Genomic DNA, 14,250 nt, shown 5'->3' with positions numbered 1-14,250 from the left:
TATGTGGTCGTACCTGAAATCATCCATACACGAAGCTACTAATCGCTACATAAAATCGGTAGACAAACGGCAAAGAAACAATAAACCCCAATGGTTCACTGAGGAGATCTCGCACCTCATTAAGGAGAAGAAAACAGCATTTCTTTCCTACAAACGTACGCAGAGAAGGGAAACTAAAGTAGAATATAAGACCAGGTCTGCAGCGGTCAAAACAGCAGTTAGGGAGGCCAAACTTCGAGTGGAAGAAACTTTGGCAAAAAACATTAAAAAAGGGGACAAATCTTTCTTCAGGTATATTAGTGATAGGAAAAGGAACACAGACGGCATAGTACACCTTAGAAGACCGGACGGAAACTACGCAGTGGCGGATTCTGAAAAAGCCGAAATACTAAATGAATATTTCTGCTCAGTCTTCACCTGTGAGGCACCGGGACATGGACCACAGTTGAAGGCAAAACAAATTGCGGAAGACCCATTTCAGAATTTTGAGTTCACACCTGAAGACGTCTACAGCGAGCTGACAAGGCTCAAGGAGAAGAAGGCCATGGGACCGGACAATTTACACCCAAGGGTGCTTAGAGAATTGAGAGATGTTCTGGCGGAACCATTGGCCGTGCTCTTCAATCTCTCACTAAGCACGGGGAAAGTTCCGTTGGACTGGAAAACAGCCAACGTCATTCCTCTGCATAAAAAGGGTTGCAAGGCTGAGGCTGCGAACTATAGACTGGTGAGTCTCACTTCAATAGCGTGTAAACTCTTGGAAACACTAATTAAGCATAAATTAGATACGGTCTTGAATGAGGGGACTCTCCGGGACCCCAGTCAACATGGATTCACCAAGGGTAGGTCCTGCCAGTCCAATCTTATCAGCTTCTTTGACTGGGTAACAAGAAGGCTGGACTCGGGAGAGTCCTTAGACGTCGTATACCTTGACTTCAGCAAGGCTTTTGACAGCGTCCCACACCGCAGACTGCTGAACAAGATGGAATTGATGGGGTTAGGAGTAACACTAACTGCATGGGTTAAAGATTGGCTAAGTGGCAGACTTCAGAGGGTGATGGTTAACGGTACCCTCTCCAAAACGTCGGAAGTGACCAGCGGAGTGCAGCAGGGCTCAATCCTGGGTCCACTCCTCTTCAACATATTCATTAGGGATTTGACTCAAGGGCTTCAAGGTAAGGTAACCTTATTCGCTGATGATGCCAAACTATGCAATATCATAAACGGCTACAATCTGCAGAATACTATGGAACAGGACCTCTGTACTTTAGAAAGTTGGTCCTCTGTCTGGCAGCTGGGCTTCAACGCCAAGAAATGTAAGGTCATGCATCTCGGAAATGGAAATCCATGCAGAACTTACACCTTGAATGGAGAAACTTTGACCAAGACTACGGCAGAACGAGACTTGGGAGTGATCATCAGTGCAGACATGAAGACTGCTACTCAAGTGGAGAAGGCTTCATCTAAGGCACGGCAGATGATGGGTTGTATCAAGAGAAGTTTCGTCAACAGGAAGCCTGAGGTCATGATGCCATTATACAGAGCCATGGTGAGACCTCATCTAGAATACTGTGTGCAATTTTGGAGGCCACATTACCGTAAAGATGTGCTCAGAATTGAGTCGGTTCAGCGGATGGCCACCAGGATGGTCTCGGGGCTAAAGGGTCTCTCGTACGAAGAGAGACTGAACAAATTGCAGCTCTATACTCTCGAGGAGCATAGGGAGAGGGGAAACATGATTGAGACACTTAAGTACATCAGGGGACGGGTCGAGGTGGAAGATGATATCTTTCTTCTCAAAGGACCCTCGAACACAAGAGGACATCCGCTCAAACTCAGGGGAGGGAAGTTTCATGGAGACGTCAGGAAGTACTTCTTCACGGAACGAGTGATAGAGCATTGGAACAAGCTTCCAGTACAGGTGATCGAGGCCCGCAGTATCCCAGACTTCAAGAATAAATGGGATACCTATGTGGGATCACTGCGAGAGTCATACCAATGAATAGGGTCGCAAGGATATAGACTTAATAGAGCAGGTCAGTAGAGTTAAGGGGGCCAGTAGACTTAAAAGGGGGTCAATGGTATGGGCAGACTTGATGGACTGTAGCCCTTATCTGCCGTCATCTTTCTATGTTTCTATGTTTCATATTGGGCGAGGGTGTATCTCTGTTTTGTGTGTATGAAACGGACATGGTTTTCTGTTGGCATTGACTGCACTGGCTTGTTTAGTTTTACAATGTATGTGTTGGTGTTCTAGTGCTCACTGCAGTGTTTAAGATGCTGCCTTTTCCTAAGTACACTCTTGTTGTGCGATATGTGGATTGTTACTTAAAATCATATTTTTCATATAGATGAGGGGGGTGTCAAAAAGTGATGGGCCCCAGGTGTCACATATGCTAGGTATGCCACTGTAGTTAGGTATTTATGACCTGGACTGGTCACTGATGGGAGAGGATGTTTCAAGTTTTAGTTTGAAGTTTATTAAGGACTTGATATACCGCTTTTATAAACAAAGCGGTTTCCAATTTATACTAAGTATTAAAAAATATTAAAATTATAAAATAGATGGAACAAATTCATAGTTACAGTACAGACATAACATGATACATATGGGCAGATGAGGAGGATACATTGCTTAAAATAAAAGAAAGGGGAGGCAAAATACAAAAGGAGTAAAGGGGATCTTTAATGTAAGGCCTGATGTCTGAGTTTTTTGAATAAGGAAAGTTAAGTATAGATCTCAAAAGCATTTCTGAAAAGAAATGTTTTAAGATTAGATTTATTTTTTTCTTGTCTCAGGGTCAGTGGTAGGACATTCCACAGTGTGGGTGCAGTTACTTAAAAGATTGCTTTACGTTGGGTTCTATGAACCTTGATCTGACTTTGCATGGCTTCTTATGATTTTATGAGTCTTAATAGGTATCATACTTCCAGGAGGATTTGGAAAAACTGAAGGAAGTCCAAAGGAAAACAGTAAAACTGATAAGACGTCTAAATAACAACTTATGAGGATGTGCTGAAGAATCTAGGTTTGTCTGATCTTGCAAAAAACGACTGACAGGTGACTTGAAAACAATATTCAAAAGCATGGCGTCTCTGGGTGGTTTATGCAGAGAATCAGTCTTTTCATCTCCACTATGGCTAAGACAGAAAGAAATGAGCTGAGATAACAACGAGAGAGATACAGGTTAGACATTACAAATAATTTTCTAACCAAGCACATTAAACACTGAAACAAGTTATCTAGGTAGTTGGTGGAATCTCTATCAATAGAGATTTTTATGAACATACGAGACAGTACATAAACAATTTAGATGCAGTAGCTCCTGCTTGGAGGGAGGCAAACTCTTGTTGATTCAAATTATGCCTTTCTAGGATTCTATTATTTCTCTTTTGTAAAAATATATTATCTAGATTCATAATATATAGTTAATTGGATTCCAGTTACTTTACAATAGTACTTCAAGAACATGCATGGTTCTTGATCTGTCAAGCAACCTTCAGAAAAGATAAGCCAAAGGAAAAATGTAATTCCACTCCTCCTTTAAAATATTTGGTTTTCTTTTTCACCCTTCATCTTCCAAGCCCCTCTTTGTCTGGATTTCACCCTCAAGTGTATTATTGCCAACCTGAAGACTGGAAAAGAGCCAACATCGATGCTAGTTTTTAGCTAGCAGCAGCTACAGTTTTCTTCCTTCTCTCTCAGGCTTAAGTTTACGTCTTCTGTGGCATACCGAAGCCCCACTGGACTAAAAAGATGAGAAATCTAAACCTAGCCCGCAAAGCTACAGTGCACAGTATTACAGCTTTAGTGCAAGGGCTTGCTCCATTTTTTTCCCTCTTTAAACCCAAAGAATTCTTGTCATTATGAAGGATGGTGGATTCTTTCTACCAAGATGAACCCTTTTATGACTGGCAAAGGCTACCACAGGTATGCCAACTATTTTCTCTTCCTCCCTAGGTAAACAGCATCACTTCCAACACTAGCCAGTCCCAGTGGCCAGGAGACTTAAACCAGAGGCTCCTGCACTGCAATGTTAGAGATGAATTGTAACGTTAGCCATAGACCAACAGAATTTTCATTATTGCCAATTTCTGTCCGGGCAAGGCTAAACAGTGTTGACTATAGAGATCAGGAGTTAAACTCACGATTCTCAAGAGATCTTGTGGCTCCTAAATTAGGGCTTTAATCATCCTCATATAACAACGCAGCTAGAAAATTCTAAGTCTAAAACTTTGTAAGATACTTCTAGTTAATACATCTTATAAAAGGCTGGCTTACCACATAGTTCTTTTCAGACTCTGTGAGATCAGGTCCTGCTCTCAGTGAGTGATGAGGCAGCTGTAATCATTAAGCAGATTATAAGAGACATAATAATATTATGAGATCTAGAGGAATAGAAGGCTATCAATTTTTTTTTTTTAAAATATACCTACTATACTTGCACATAACTCATCTTGAGCCACTAAGAAAAGGTGTAAGATAAATGTAAACATTATAATAATATTACTAGTACTCCATGGAATAGAGTTTTAGGGTGATACAAACAACAAATTAGGGAGCTAGATTCTGCATAAGGGAGGTGGTGGAATCTTCTGCCTCTCAGTGATTACATATAGTTACCTGTTTTTACCTGGTAAGCAATACAGCACTATCATATTAGGGTGAAACTGCTGTAGGGCAGGAGCAGCTCTACAATATGTAATTACAGAGGTAGTCTTACTTGGCCTTAAGTTAGCTTAACCTCTGCTGCTTTTCACCACTGCCACAGGTTCCAGGACGATGTAATGGTACTGATAATAGGAAAAAAAGGCATGAAGCCTATTAGCTCATTCAGGCTGATAATGATTTGTCAATCCTGCCCCCCCTTCCAAAATAGGAAGCCTTTGTTGGAGAGGACAGGACCGACAGAACCAGTAGCAGTGGGTGTGCACAAGCTAAAAGCCCCCTGCCCTTTTTCTGTTTTATTGTCACTGCTGCTACACATCCTTGGAAGCTGCAGTTGGTGAAGGTAGTGCCAACAACCAGAGAAGGGAAGAAGGGAGATGCTAGACAGTGAAGGTCAGGTGGAAGATAGGGATACAGGCAACATGCAGGACAGTGAACAAGGGAAGAAAAAGGAAATATAGGATCGGGGAAGAGGAAACAATGGAACATGCTGGCTTGTTGGGGAGAGGAAAATGAAGAATGGGAGGGTAAAGTAAGGTTACAGAGGAGATTCAAAAACTCAGAGGAGAGAGAAAGGAGAACAGGAAACAAGGGGGGACTAAATAAGGTGACAAGGAGAGACAGGGACACAGAGGGTATGTTGGCTTTGGAGACGGGAAAAAGGACATAAAGGGGTAATACTCGACATGAGGAGGCAGAGACACAAAAAGGGATGCTGCTCATGATGGGAATAGGGAGACAGGGGAGCTACAGGACATAAGTTGTTAAGGACACAAAGGAGCTGCTGGACAGACATAAAAGAGGGATCATTGATAGTGAGGGAATAGGAATACAGGTAAGGTAATGAATACAGGAAAGGGGAGAATAGATGGAAGATGCTGGACATGGTGACAGAAAGGTTATGTTTGCGATAGGGAAGAGTAAAGTAACAAAAATTGAGATTCTGGATTTAGGGCGAGTAAGATGACAGAAGTAGGGATGCTGGACTTGGAAGAATAGGAGATATGATGAATGGAGGCAGAGAGAGGGAAGATGCTGAGTGAAGGGGCAGAAAGATACTGAAAGAAGAGGGGAGAAGAGATGTTGTATAGAGGGGGGATAGGGAAGAGTTAGTGAAATACAAGGATGGGGAATGGAAGGGTTGGATGAGGGAAAGAGATGGCCAGCTGTAGGAGGTGCAGTAAAGAGGGAGATTAAAGACTGGATAATAAGGAGAAGGAATGACTTCGTAGCAGATGGAGAAAGAGTTAAGAGAAGTCAGAGGAAAGCAGAAACCAGACACTGGGACCAATACAATTAGAAAACTTAAATGGCCAGATAACAAAAGGTAGGAAAAATAAGTTATTTATAATTTAGTGTTTGGAATATACAATATTATTTTTTTGAAATTCACATTTGCTTTCTTTATATTTTGCAAAGTATTTCTATTTTTCTGATTTTGATTTAGTACATTCTTTTCTTGGTTGGAAAACACCGTCAGACTCCTACTTTTGGCTTGTTCTTGGTTTCTACATGAGGGTTACCTCTTTGCCCTTTTGGGTTTCTTCTCATCTCCCAGATGCCAGCCTGTGCTTGCAGTTCCTGAGACTGGAGAATAGTTGCCAGTGAGTTTAGCAAAGGACTGCTGACTACAAGCTCTGACAATCCCCAGTGGGCTACATTGACTGTGTGAATATGAACCAAACTTTAGTTTTCTGTTTTGGCCGAAACCAGGCTAGAAGTTTCAGCTTTGACTGTTTTGGTAGCAGTTTTAGCAAAAAAAAAAAAATAATAAGTTTCGGTTATTCTCTAACTGAGAAGAAAATTCAATAAGATGGGCATTAATATTTATGAACTTCCTAATTATCACAGCTCTTGATTATATTATGTCTTACTGTGCAATAATAAACCATAAATAATTCTCCATGCACTGTTTTTTAAAAAATTTTTTGTTTTTATGTGAAATGCTCAGACCCTACACCCCGTGATTGGTGATAAACTCCAAACTGGGGTTCATAAGGGGATCATCATGGCAATCACCGTCCCCATACACCTACCAAACCATATAACATCAATTCAGAGTTAGCTGCATAGCGTCAAACAAACATAATTATGAAGAATAAATCTTCAAGGACTTATCTGAATATGGAGGTGGTGTTGATTATTATGAGCCCCAGATCACTTTAAAACGATTACTTCATTCATTATCTTCTATAAAAATTGTGCTGATATCCCGTCCCCCCGACTCGAGTTTCACATCTTCATCAGGGAAGGACACTGCCAAATAAAACACAAGTGCCTAACTTGTTAACTGTGACTAATGTTAAAAACGTATTAAAACCTTAAATTGTAGGTGAAGGGTTCTGATATTGGAAATCTTAAATGAACCTGCATGCCTACTGATATACACGGCCTGAAAAAGGCCACAATACTTAAAGAAACTACTTAAATAATCTATTTCAAACCTGAATTAGCTCTCCTAAACGAATGAGCAACTGGAACAGGACAAGCTGAAGGATACCCGCTGTTCAATTTATTAAGGCTCCCTCACCGGAACAGGCAGAAGCCGAACCGGAAGAGAACACCCGACTAGAGGAACAGAACTATCTATACTAGTAACCATTTGATTTCATGGTTCAGTCCCGAAGGACTCAAGGTGTCCCAATTATATATGAAACGCTGTTCATTGAGAATTAAGATCTTAGAAAGATCCCCCTCGTAATTTCTAATATGTGTTAATACTGTATATTTCAGGTCTTCGATGTCATGAGAATGTTCTATCCAATGAGCTGTCAGGGGGGCGGAAATTCTATTATTCCTTATACCACTAAGGTGTTCTGAAATTCTTATCTTGATTTTACGGGCAGTCTGACCTATATACATTTTTTGACAGGGACATAAGATACAATACACTACTCCTATCGAATTACAATCTGTATTCGTTCTTAATATATATTGTTTGCCTCCTGACTTAGGTATACAAATCTGCGAGGTTTGCCATACACAGCGGCATAATCGACATCTATGGCAAGGTTGGTGTGGCTGGCGTACCTCCAGGTTCTTATTTTGTACTCTTCGTTTTAATTTCTCGCCCAGATTCGGAGCCCTGAGAACGTAAACTTTGGTCTACTGCATAAAGCTGGATGCAGTTGGACTATTGGCCAATATTTTAATATGATTTGTTTGATGTCATTGCTTACGCTGGTATGAGGCATAACACAGACCATATCACTCTGATCCTTATTGTTATGAGTTTTTAACACCCATGGACGATGGCAATTCTTTGCCCTTTTCCATGCTCTTTTGATAATTTTGCGGGGGTATCCTCGATCCACAAAATTTTTGTACATTACCAATGCCTGGGTTTCAAAGTCTTCATCCCTGGAACAGATTCTACGTAAACGTAAGAATTGTCCATATGGAATACTGTTCCTTAAATTCCGGGGATGAAAACTTTGATACTGTAATAGAGCATTACGATCGGATGGTTTTCTGTGTAGAGTGGTAGACATGGCACCCTTCTGACTGACAATTTTAATATCCAAAAAAGAAATGGCATTCTGATTGAACTGGTAAGTAAACTTTATGTTGGGATCCTTTTGATTGATCTCAGTCATAAATTGATTCAAGTCAGCCATATCCCCACTTCACACAAAAAACACATCATTGATTAATCATCTCCAACAGCTAACTTGGTTGAATAAAAAAGAAGTATACACATGTGTCTCCTCGAATTCAGTCATGTATAGACATGCGAGGGTGGGAGCAACAGTGGCTCCCATAGCCACCCCCTTTGTTTGAAGGTAAATGTCATGATCAAACTTAAAATAGTTATTGTATATGACTAACTTCGCCAACTCATTAATCAATAGTTGTTTTGATAAAGGTATTTTCAACTGTTGGGTCTTTTTTTCAACCAAAGACATGGCTGCCAACTGTGGAATGTTGGTATACAAAGCTACCACATCTGCCGTGACCAGAATAGAATGTTCCCCAACATTGTTATTAAACACCTCATCTATAACCTGTAAAAAATGGGAAGAGTCCCTAATATACGATTTAGCTGTCGGGACTAAATGTTTTAAATGCTCATCCAGGTATTGAGATATAGGTTCGAGGACAGAATCTATACCAACCACAATTGGACGCCCTGGGGGATTGGTGAGTGACTTATGTACTTTAGGAATAAAGTAGATAGAGGGGACTCTCGGAAAATTTTTTATCAAAAACTTAAATTGTTTGTTTGATATGACTTCTTGTGATTTAGCGGGCCCTATTATAGATTCTAATTGTGGATCGAGGATACCCCCGCAAAATTATCAAAAGAGCATGGAAAAGGGCAAAGAATTGCCATCGTCCATGGGTGTTAAAAACTCATAACAATAAGGATCAGAGTGATATGGTCTGTGTTATGCCTCATACCAGCGTAAGCAATGACATCAAACAAATCATATTAAAATATTGGCCAATAGTCCAACTGCATCCAGCTTTATGCAGTAGACCAAAGTTTGCGTTCTCCAGGGCTCCGAATCTGGGTGAGAAATTAAAACGAAGAGTACAAAATAAGAACCTGGAGGTACGCCAGCCACACCAACCTTGCCATAGATGTCGATTATGCCGCTATGTATGGCAAACCTCGCAGATTTGTATACCTAAGTCAGGAGGCAAACAATATATATTAAGAACGAATACAGATTGTAATTCGATAGGAGTAGTGTATTGTATCTTATGTCCCTGTCAAAAAATGTATATAGGTCAGACCGCCCGTAAAATCAAGATAAGAATTTCAGAACACCTTAGTGGTATAAGGAATAATAGAATTTCCGCCCCCCTGACAGCTCATTGGATAGAACATTCTCATGACATCGAAGACCTGAAATATACAGTATTAACACATATTAGAAATTATGAGGGGGATCTTTCTAAGATCTTAATTCTCAATGAACAGCGTTTCATATATAATTGGGACACCTTGAGTCCTTCGGGACTGAACCATGAAATCGAATGGTTATTAGTATAGATAGTTCTGTTCCTCTAGTCAGGTGTTCTCTTCCGGTTCGGCTTCTGCCTGTTCCGGTGAGGGAGCCTTAATAAATTGAACAGCGGGTATCCTTCAGCTTGTCCTGTTCCAGTTGCTCATTCGTTTAGGAGAGCTAATTCAGGTATGAAATAGATTATTTAAGTAGTTTCTTTAAGTATTGTGGCCTTTTTCAGGCCGTGTATATCAGTAGGCATGCAGGTTCATTTAAGATTTCCAATATCAGAACCCTTCACCTACAATTTAAGGTTTTAATACGTTTTTAACATTAGTCACAGTTAACAAGTTAGGCACTTGTGTTTTATTTGGCAGTGTCCTTCCCTGATGAAGATGTGAAACTCGAGTCGGGGGGACGGGATATCAGCATAATTTTTATAGAAGATAATGAATGAAGTAATCGTTTTAAAGTGATCTGGGGCTCATAATAATCAACACCACCTCCATATTCAGATAAGTCCTTGAAGATTTATTCTTCATAATTATGTTTGTTTGACGCTATGCAGCTAACTCTGAATTGATGTTATATGGTTTGGTAGGTGTATGGGGACGGTGATTGCCATGATGGTCCCCTTATGAACCCCAGTTTGGAGTTTATCACCAATCACGGGGTGTAGGGTCTGAGCATTTCACATAAAAACAAAAAATTTTTAAAAAAACAGTGCATGGAGAATTATTTATGGTTTATTATTGCACAGTAAGACATAATATAATCAAGAGCTGTGATAATTAGGAAGTTTATTGAACACAATCACAGAGGAACATTAATTATCTCCCTATTAGTATATTCATTAATATTTATGCACATGTTACATATGCAAATTTTATGAATACTAACATATGAGGGGGTGATGAAAAGTTCTCATCCTAACCAAGAAGGGGATGATGTGGAGCCATGAAACTTACAAGTTATTCTACATATTCACCCTAAGTTCAACAAATTTGGCACATCGTGTCTGAAGTTTCTGTAAATTTTCCAAAAAATAATCTGATATCTGAACAATTAAATACTGCTCTACTGCTGCAATCACCCCCAAATCACTTGAAAATTGTTGCCTTTTCAAACTCTTTTTAAGGTTTAGGATCCAAAAATAGTCAGACAGAGCAAGATCTGGTGATTAGGGTGGATGGTCTATGCATTGAAACTCCAATTGCATCAACATCTATCGTTTTGCTAGCCTTGTGAGCAGGTGCGTTGTCTTGCAAAAAGAAAAATCCTTTCTGCAGCTTCCCTCTTCTTTTTTTTTTCAATGTCTCCTTTAATCGGCAAAGGAAGTTTCAGTAGTATTCTGAATTAACTGTTTGGCCCCTTGGAAGATTGTTATTACAACACCTTCTTGATCCCAAAACACTGTGGCCATGACTTTTCCTGCTGACTTTTGGGTCTTGAATTTCCTTGGCCTTGGAGAACCTGAGTGCCGCTGTTGCATGGTCTGTTGTTTTTTCTCAGGATCTTAGTGATATAATCATGTTTCACCAAGAGTCACTCCAAAAACCTAGCATCAACTCACTGAAAATGCTATAAAATCTTATGTGTCCACTCAGTGTTATTTCTTGTCAGCATTCAAACATTTGGGCACCTACTTGGCTGACAGCTTCTACATACCCAGTTGCTCATGGATTATACACCCAACACATTCCCTGGATATCTGTAGTGCCTCAGCAATTGTTTTAGCCAATATTTGCCGATCTGCCCAAATCAGGTCATGAGTTGACACCGTTTGATGCTTCACAGACCATGCTGAAATTTTGCACACCACTTCTTCACTATGGAGTACAATGGGCATTATTACTCAATGTTTGCATCATACATTCATGGATTTCCTTTGGAGTTTTCTTCTGCAGGAATAGGAACTTCATGATGGCTCAAAGTTCCACAGTTGAAAATTCCATACTTTTCGTTGACATGGTTCAGTCAATGATCTGAAACAATGTCAAAACATAGCATTATGATTCAGAAAATTGGCACTTTGCAAAATAAAATAACACTTTTTTCAGCTACAGTGGCAAAAATAATGCTCAGAATTTAGGATGTTAGTTGGTTGGGCTGAGAACTTTTCAGCACACCCTCGTATGTGGACACACACACTTGTCTGCAAAAAAATTTTACCTAAGCATTATCCTGTAAATGCATGCCAACCCTACATAAAAATGTATTTGCAAGGAGGTCTACAGATTGTATTTTATAAAGGAAAGTAGGCACCTAGGTTCTTTTTATAGAATATGTTCCTCCTAAGAACCCTCTGGGTGCCTAATTGTAAATACTCAGTTTTAGAATTGCCCTTTGAATCTCTGTGTAGGGACTGGTAATAATCCAGATTGTCTAGTCTTCCAATAAGGCGTATTGATGTTCGAGAGCCAACTGCAATATACTGTATATAGCACTACTGTAGCTAATACATTTGCTCAGTTTTGAGTGACTTGTATAGGGCTCCCAGCTTCTATTTTCCTCTTGAGAAACATTCTAGTAAGAATGTAAATTAATGGCACTCTTGAATAAACAACAACATTGCATATAAAGGCTTGATAAAGCGGTCAGCAGGGACGAAAGCTCCATGCAGTTGCAAAGGGACGTAAAGGCACATTGGAGAAGGAGCCATTCAATACGGATTGAAGTAATTATCCTAGCTGAGGAAAATAAACTCTCTCAGAAAAAAGGAATTTGAATAAGGAAGGGAAAAGGAACTTATCTAGTTACTGAAAGGAAAAAAAAGACAAGAAATTACTATAAAGGGCTGGAATCACAATTCAAAGCTATAGATCAGATTGCACACCAGCAGAATCAGGGCTACCAACAAGCATCTCTCTCACTCACAGAATAAATGCCACTGTACTTTATCAGCAACAAAATACAGAAGAAGCCAGAAACACAATAACTGAAATGCAGAAGGAAAAAGTGGTATAACAAGATAAACTAACCCCTAAATTCTGTATAATGTCATTAAGTTGTGCGAGCAAATTGGCATGAACAGTCAATTTGCACGCACAACTTAACTGTTAAGCAAGAATTGGCACTAATTAAACTTTGCGCGCACTACTTGATAGGTGCATTTTATAAAGTGGTATGCATCAGTTCTAGTGTGTGAATCTGAGAAGGAGGAATGGCCAAGGGAATAGCACGGGTGGATCATGGGCATTCCTAAAAGTTAGGCACATTGTTATAGAATATGCCTGTTCAATGCACAACTTAGACCCAGGCATTTAGGCCTGATTTTCCTTAGCCTAAATGGGTGCGGCTAAATGTTATGCTGCGTAGGGTCGCTAAGCACGATTCTCTATAAAGCAGGAGAATTTTATAGAATCATGCTAAATGCTGTGATTTTTTGGGGGGTGCCTTATATAGAATATCTACTACATGTACCCACACAATAAATGCCAAAAACTGTCCTATACTTCGAATGTATTGTATTGTAGCTGCTTTACTTATAGGGCCTATCGGTTGTCATGCTACTGTGCTCAGCCCCCCAATCTTGTATTGATTTCTCCATACAGTTCATAAGAATTATCCCTGTGCTGCTGTTCTTCCCTTTAATCTGCTGTTCTGAATCTCTTATATGTGAATTTGCATCCTTGTTGCCTATCGTTTGCCATGCTACTGTGCTCAGTTCCCAAAACATGTACATAGGAATTTCTACTACTGCTCTTCATCCTTTTAATTTGTTGTTCTGTTTATCTTCTATATACGAAGTTGTAACCTTGCTGCTAAACCTTCTACTGTGTATGCAAATTTGTAACCTGTTCTGGGCTCTTCTGGGATGGGCTAGAAATTTGACTAAATAAATAAATATAATCCTAAAAGAACAATTTTCAAGTTGGTACATTTTGATTCAAAATCCACAAGTACTTTTCCCTAGGAAACTGGTACCAGTGGTCAAAGGGGAAGTAAATATGCACAACCCTTCCTAGCCCAGCCCAGCCCATAATTCCCCATCCTTTCCCCTCTCTCTCAAGATACATTAATCCCCTCTTCCCTAATTACAAATTCTCTCTTCCCCTTCTAACTCAAAAAAACATTTAAAAGCTCTAAGGACATTGAACTCAGAATTCATTAGTTATATAAATACTGTCTAGGAGTTGGTGAAGAGGGTACTCCCATCTGATTCAAATAAAAAACTATGGGCTTTTGAATGGGGCATCTGAATATATGGAAACCATTTGGCCAGAAAACGAGAGCGCTGCTTAAAGGATAATCTAACTCTTATCTCCATCAAGAGGAGTTTGTGCAACCTATTTTGCCAATGCCAATAAGATTGCGATTCATCCTGTATCCAGTATTGCAAAATACACCACCTCCCAACTATATAAGCCTTAGTTACCCAACAGCTATCTCTTTTACACCCTTTACTCTATCGAGGACACTTGGCCTAGGAAGATGCCAAACAGCTTGAAATTGCAGGTTTGCTCAACGACCCTTTTCAAAAACCTTACTATCTTTATCCAATACTTTTGGATTGGTGAAAGCCGCAAAAGGCATGAAAGAATGTATTATCCTCTACACAGTGAATTATCTACTCTCACCATTTTATATAACTGTTGTTGAGACATGTAAGCTCTATATAATACTCTG

General features: G+C 39.8%; 1 protein-coding gene across 22 annotated transcripts in view; it reads right to left on the bottom strand.

The window, feature by feature from the left end:
• Positions 1 to 14,250, bottom strand: part of SORBS1 (sorbin and SH3 domain containing 1) — a 510,557-nt gene that overhangs the window by 41,347 nt on the left and 454,960 nt on the right. For 20 of the 22 annotated variants that reach the window (XM_033940055.1, XM_033940058.1, XM_033940056.1 and 17 more), the window contains one exon: positions 4,283 to 4,342. The exons of the other annotated variants lie outside the window; for them this stretch is intronic. In XM_033940055.1, the coding sequence (XP_033795946.1) occupies positions 4,283 to 4,342 (60 nt within the window). The remainder of the gene's footprint in view (positions 1 to 4,282; positions 4,343 to 14,250) is intronic. 22 annotated transcript variants of the gene reach the window in all.

The sequence above is a fragment of the Geotrypetes seraphini genome, chromosome 4 (assembly GCF_902459505.1).
Source record: "Geotrypetes seraphini chromosome 4, aGeoSer1.1, whole genome shotgun sequence".
In the NCBI taxonomy this organism is placed as follows: Eukaryota; Metazoa; Chordata; class Amphibia; order Gymnophiona; family Dermophiidae; genus Geotrypetes; species Geotrypetes seraphini.
This window is presented reverse-complemented; position numbering and strand designations above follow the sequence as displayed.